Genomic DNA, 6877 nt, shown 5'->3' with positions numbered 1-6877 from the left:
TTTGCTGTATACATTAAAAAAAATTCAATGCGATTTGAAAATCTTTATATCTCGCTTCCTAAGATTATTAGAACTTTTCTATTAAATGAGTCACATGTGCTTTGTCTTGTGAATAAGTGGATGTAGGACTTTACCTTTCTTCATTTTTAAATCCAGATTTTTTATTTATTTATTTGTTGACTAATGGTATAGACTAAAATAATAAAACAAGGTCACTAAAATAATAAAACACTTTATACTTTTTAAGGTGTAGTTTAACAAATTCATTTTTGGTTTTTCCCTATGAGATATAATTGTTATGATTTTTTATTTTTGAATGCAAAGATAGATTAAACATTTTGGAAAATCTTTGGGCACAAGGGTTGTGGAGACTTAACAATTTAAAATTAAGATTTATTTTTAAAATTAAGATTTATTAAATTGCTCAAAACCAACTTAAAATTAAGACTTAACAAATTACTCAAAATATTTTTGGCAAAATCTATTGAAAAATATGTTAATTGTTTTAAAAAAAAACCAATTAAATTATCATATTTTTACTTTTTTATTACAATAAATATTAAATACAATTTTGTTTATTTAATTAGTTAATTAATTAATTTCAAACTTCAAATTTTTAATTTGATTTATAATTAAAATATGTTTTATCTTTTTGTCAATTGAGTTTATAATATTATAATAAATAATAATTCAATGTAAAAGTTATGTTTAAGGTTTACACTAAATTAGTGTTTAGCTTTTTGTTAAATAAGACAAGATACTTATCTTAATACAATTAATTAATTGCTAAAATCTTAAAAAAATATAAATACTTTTCTCTTTTAGATTTTAATTTTTGATTTTTACGAAAAAAACACATATTTTTATTCTTTACCTAAAAACAATCATTTAATAACCTAAAAATATCATTATATATAATTAGTAAAAAACTAGATAATTAAATCTTCGAATTCGTCTTCAAATTCAACAAAAATTTGCATTAAACACATATTAGACTCCATGGCAACATAACCAACCGGTGCCCTTATTCAAATTAGAATTGAGGCCAAATCAAGCGCGCGCGAGAGGTAATGCTCCCTGCTAGGTCTGCGACCAGCTGCCGCCGCCATGGCTGCTCCAGGGGGTGCGGAGTCTTATCCCACCCCTCCGATCTCGCCAGCAGAAGCCTTCAAGAGGATTCTTACGCAGAGAGGGAAAAAACGAATGCAGCCTGAAGCCCCGAAGTTTATCAAAAAATTAGAAGAAATTCCAGAAATTGCTCTGCCAGAAGACCAGACAATCAAAATCGCCCTTGCCCTGGCTGACAGAGGTTTAGTAGGGCAATTTATGGGTCGATGGCCGACAACAAAATCGACTGATGAATGGGTGCAAAGAAACTGGAGACCCCTGCTTCCAAACAATGTGATCAGCTATGCGGTTGGAAGGGGCTTCTTCATCTTTGAATTCACTACCAAAGAAGACCGAGATCTGGTGTTCAGAAATGGCCCATATTTCATGGGAAACCAAGGTCTCTTTCTGAATAAATGGACACCCGACTTTGACCCCTCAGTCGATGTCCCAAAGGAGGTCCTTGTTTGGGTTCGGCTTCCCAATCTGCCAATACACTGTTGGAGCTATCAAGCACTGCAAAAGATAGGAAATGGACTGGGAAGATTCATCGACAAAGCTGATAACAAGGGCCAATACACCTGCGCCAGAATATGCGTGGAAGTGGATCTCGAAGCTGGGCTACCGGAAGCTATCAAGCTGACAGTGGGAGATTGGCACCACTACCAGAAGCTGGACTACGAACAACTTCCATTTAAATGCAGGATCTGCCATGAACACGGCCATTTTCAACGAAACTGCCCTAAAGCACCATCAGGGGACAAAGAGGAAGAAGAAGGATGGAAGGAAATAAAAAAAGGAAAGGTAGTCTCAAAGCCAAACGAGAAGAAGCAGACAGAACCAAAGGGAAACCCCCAGCCCAATGACAAAACCAAAACAGTCTCAAATGGAGGCCCATCCACAGCTGAAAAGGGGGAGGCCTCAGAGAAACATGAAGAAACTGAAGGTCAGCCGAAGGAAAGGAAAGAATCCGAAGAAGAATCAAATCCCCAACTAACCAAAGGGGGAAAAGCAGGCGATGACGAGCATATTAGTCTTGCCACCGAATCAAGAGAAGAATCAGAAGAAAGAGAATCTGAATCAGACAGCTCTCAAATCTCCCCTATCAAAACAACCAGGGGCCGAAAATCTAAGAAGAAACAAAGAGAGGAGAAAACCTACATGGATGTTCTCCAAGGTTCCCAGAAAACCCTCAAGGGAATGATGAATACCAGATCTGGGCGCAAGAACAACAAGGCTCCAAAAGGAGCCACTCCCCCCCTCTCCAGTAAATAATGAAATACGTCTCCTGGAATTGCAGAGGATTAGGTAGCAGGCTGAAAGAAGAGGCCCTGAAAGACATTGTAAGGTTGCATATGCCTGAAATCCTTCTCATCCAGGAGACAAAGATGGAGGACACTCTTCTCCTCCAATCCTGCAAAACATTCTGGCACAAAGGCCCTGGTAGAGCTGTCAGTGCTAGAGGTGCTTCTGGTGGGATCACCTCCTTCTGGGACAGCTCCAAATACGACTTGATTCAAGAAGAAAGTGGCCAGCACTGGATTTTCACTCAGCTCCTTCACAAAGACTCTGGTCAACAAGTAAGTTTATTTAACCTTTATGCTCCAGTCTTGCCATCGGAGAAAAAAATTTGCTGGGACTCACTCCAGTCCTTTCTTGTTTTGCACAATCCAGGAAATATCATTATTGCAGGGGATCTGAACGTTACTCTAGCTGCTGAAGAGAAAAAAGGTGGTTCACCTATAAGGGACCCTGCCAGAGAATGGGTAGAAGACATCATGATAGATTGGGATTTGGAGGACATAAAACCTTCAGCTGGGAAATACACTTGGTCTAATAAAAGACTAGGTCCCAGCCATATAGCAGCTCGCTTGGACAGATTCCTTGTCCAAACCTCCTTCCTCACTAGTGGACTAATGACCTCATCCAAAATTCTGCCCAACTGCACCTCTGACCACAAACCCATAAGTCTGGAGCTCTCCGTGGATAGTTTCCTTGGACCCATTCCATTTAGATTTAGCCCATTATGGATTCAGCAAGAGGGGTTCAATGAGGTGGTGGCTGAAGTCTGGAACCAGAAAATTCAGGGATCCCCTTTCTTCGTGTGGGAAGAAAAGTTGCGGGCTCTTAAGAGAAAGCTCAAGGAGTGGGCTAAAGCTTTGAAAACACCTGCTGCCAAGCGAAAAGAGTCTATAGAAAATCTTACTGCCCTCCAATCCTCAATGGGGAATTCAGTTATTACCCAAAGTCTGCTCCAAAAAGAAGTTGAATTACAAAAAGCCTTTCATAAAGCCAGTAGGGACGAAGAGGAGTATTGGAGACAAAAATCTAGAAATTTATGGTTACAAGCCGGCGACAAAAATACTAGTTTCTTCCACAAGCATGCCGAAGCCAGAAAGCAATACAAAAATGTTTTAGAAATCCGATTCCAAGACACAGTGGTTAATGATTTTGAGGGCATAAAGAGAGCAGCATTCTCCTATTTTAAAGATCTCTATTCAGCTCCTGATGACCAGCCTATAGATCCCCAAGCATATCCGTACAATCTGATCCCCTTCTGTGTGCAAGACCCCGTCAATAATATGCTGACTGCCCCGATCAGCGTGGATGAGCTCAAGAAAGCTTTGGATTGCATGGAACCGGATAAAGCGCCAGGGCCTGATGGGTTCACTGCCAGGTTCTTTCAGTCTTGCTGGTCAACTATCAACAAAGACCTTCTGAGAATGGTAAGGAAGTCCCAATTGTGTACTAAGATAGGAGGCAGCACCAATTCAGCCTTCCTGGCTTTGCTTCCGAAAGAAAAAGGAGCTTCTGATTTCAGTAGATTTCGCCCCATTTCGTTGTGTAATACTAGCTATAAACTTATTACCAAAATAATATCCATGCGCCTCAAGAATATATTGCCGGACATCATACCGGAGAACCAAGGAGGCTTCATCAAAGGGAGAAAGATACTGGATAATATTGTACTGGTTCAAGAGGCAGTACATTCAAGTGTCCAGAGAAAAGAGAAAGGAATGGTAATAAAACTAGATCTGGCTAATGCCTTTGACAGGGTGAGGCATGACTTCCTGTTTGCAGTTATGACAAAAATGGGCTTTTCAACAAAATTCACAAACTGGGTGAAAGCCTGCATCGCCTCTCCTTGGATTGCCCCGCTGGTAAATGGAAGATCAACTGAATTTTTTACAGCTTCCAGGGGATTAAGGCAAGGCTGTCCGCTGTCCCCGCTACTCTATGCTATACAAGCCTCAGTGCTGAGTTTCCAGCTCGACTACTATCAGCAAATCCAAATTCTGCCAGGTCTCAGAATGGTGCAAAATGTCAAAGACATAAACCATGCTCAATTTGCCGACGATACTCTGCTACTAGGTGGAGCGAGCATTATTTCGGCCAATTCTTTCAAAAAGGAACTGGACATCTATAAGGAAGCATCCGGCAGCAAGATTAACTATTCAAAAAGTACAATCTATGGCTGGAATTGCTCAGCTAAAAACCTTGCTGACATAGCTAGGCTTCTTGAAATGAAAATCTGTCAAGACTGGGATTCTTTCAAATATCTTGGGATCCCAATTTTCAGAACCATCCCCAAAGTTTCCCATTGGATGCCCCTTTTGGACAAGCTCAAACTCAGAATTAATGCCTGGGGAGCCTCCTGGCTGAACACTGCTGGGAAAATTATCCTTATAAAATCTGTCTTAACAAGCATGCCTCTGTTTCAGCATTCCATTCTCCTTGCTCCCAAAACCTTTCTCAGTAAAATGGATGGTATGTTGAGAAGATTTCTGTGGGAAGGGGGGAAAAACAATGAAAGAAGGCTTCATTTAGTAAATTGGGATACCATTAAGAAACCTTTCAAAGAAGGAGGTCTGCAAATGAGAGACTTGGCTGCCCAAAATCTCGCTCTTGGCTCAAAAATATTGTGGAATATTGTGGCAGGGAAAATAAGCTGGAGCAAGAAAGTTCTGTGGAAGAAATACTTTCAAGGTCAACGATTGAGATGTTTGGATCTTCCTCCAAAAAATTCCAAAGGCTCCCCAATATCTAAACTTTGTATCGCGGCTCTGGACAACTTCAGCCCCAACCTCTATTGGATCCCAGGTAATGGGAAAAAAATAAGAATTTGGAATGATCAGATTCTTGGAGACCAGCCTCTTCATCAAATAAAAGGCATGGCAAATATTAAGCTATGGCTGCATTCCAATAACAAGGAAACACTGTGGGACATAACCAACTGGACGGAGGATGCCGACAGAAGATGGGACAACTGGAATATCGGGGAGGTACCACACCATTTGCAATCTGAAGCTTCTTTACTGCTAGACAATCTGCAAGGGAAATCACCATTATCAGCAACAACCAAGGATAAAAGAGGGTGGGGCTCCCATACTGGCTCCTTCTCGGTAGCTGAAGGATACAAAAGTTTAATTGCTGTCCCGAATGTCCCACCAGACCCAACGCAATGGAAATTCATATGGAGCTTTCCTTCTCTCCCTAAAATAGACTTTTTCTGCTGGACACTTGCTCATAATAGTATTCTCACAGGTGACAACCTGAGAAAACGGGGAATGGAAGGGCCTTCCAGATGCCCATTATGTATATCAGAGGAAGAAACACCTGATCACCTGTTGCTGCTGTGCCCCTTTGCCAAGGCAGTCTGGAAAGGGGTCCTGAGTTCAAGGGTGGACAAGATTGGGCTACCAAGAAATGTGCCATCCATGTTCCACGAGTGGGCCAAGCTACCTCCAATCTGCACCAACAATAAAAACCTCCTTAAGACTGCTTGGATGTGGACCCCTAAATACATCTGCTGGAAATTATGGCTGGAAAGGAACAACAGAATCTTCAAAGGAGAAATCTGCACTGTAAACAACGTTATATCCAAAATTAAAGCTTTATTGGGAGAGACTATGGAAGCTAAGCCAGCCCTAAGGAATGAAGTAAAGCTGGACAATGAGGAGGAGCTGTGGCTAAAAGAAATCGCTCCGAATAATCAACCCATCCCTACTATTCCTACCACTTGCCATGCTAAGTGGGAAATTCGTCTGGAAGAACAGGAATTTCTAAAGTGGAGATCGGCACTAGATGACCATTGTCTTTTCTTCGACGGGGCCTCTAAAGGCAATCCAGGAGCTGCGGGTGGAGGTGGAGTGCTGCTGAAACCCGATGGGTCTACTTTACTCAAGTACCATTGGGGTCTGGGAATCGAATCAAATAATAGAGCTGAGGCTCTAGCTTTGTGGCAGGGGCTGACTCTGGCTCTAAAACGGAACATCCAAACATTGACGGTCTTCGGAGACTCTCGGCTCATCATTCAAGCAATGAATTCTCCTTCGAATCAGTTGCAGATCCATTTAGGTCGAATTCTCAAGAAAATAAGACCCATGCTGGCTAAGTTTCGGAAAATCTCCTTCTTCCACATTATGAGGCAGCTTAATACTCAAGCTGATTCTGAAGCCAACCTTGGCGCTGCCAGAAGCCAAAGAACTCTATCAGTCAACTTGGAAGACTCTCTCTGCATCATCCCATAATCGGATTAACCAGGAATTCTGTTCTTCATGAGGTTGTGGGGCTCAGCTACTGATCCAGATGTCTCGGAAACCCTTCAAGCTCCTTCAGGCTTTCGCTGTTCCAGCTACAGGAATCAGTTACACCAAGCACTAAGGACAGGCAACTAAGAAATGTTAGATGCATTGGACTCTCTGTCTCTGGCTGGCCCTATATTCTCTGTTCCAAGCAGGATCCGGCTTGAGCGTTGTGAGTTAGGAAG

At 41.6% G+C, this 6877-nt stretch overlaps 1 protein-coding gene across 1 annotated transcript; it reads left to right on the top strand.

The window, feature by feature from the left end:
• The first annotated feature begins 3023 nt into the window (after window positions 1-3023).
• On the top strand, window positions 3024-6638 carry LOC149208263 (uncharacterized). The gene is made up of 3 exons (XM_089398282.1): window positions 3024-3784; window positions 4163-4863; window positions 5047-6638. The coding sequence occupies exons 1-3, from the start codon at window positions 3024-3026 to the stop codon at window positions 6636-6638; spliced, it is 3054 nt and encodes a 1017-aa protein (XP_089254408.1).
• The last annotated feature ends 239 nt before the right edge of the window (window positions 6639-6877 follow it).

This window comes from Pinus tabuliformis, chromosome 1_2 (assembly GCF_031772625.1).
Source record: "Pinus tabuliformis cultivar Carrire ecotype Pingquan chromosome 1_2, CPIR1, whole genome shotgun sequence".
Lineage (NCBI taxonomy): Eukaryota > Viridiplantae > Streptophyta > Pinopsida > Pinales > Pinaceae > Pinus > Pinus tabuliformis.
This window is presented reverse-complemented; position numbering and strand designations above follow the sequence as displayed.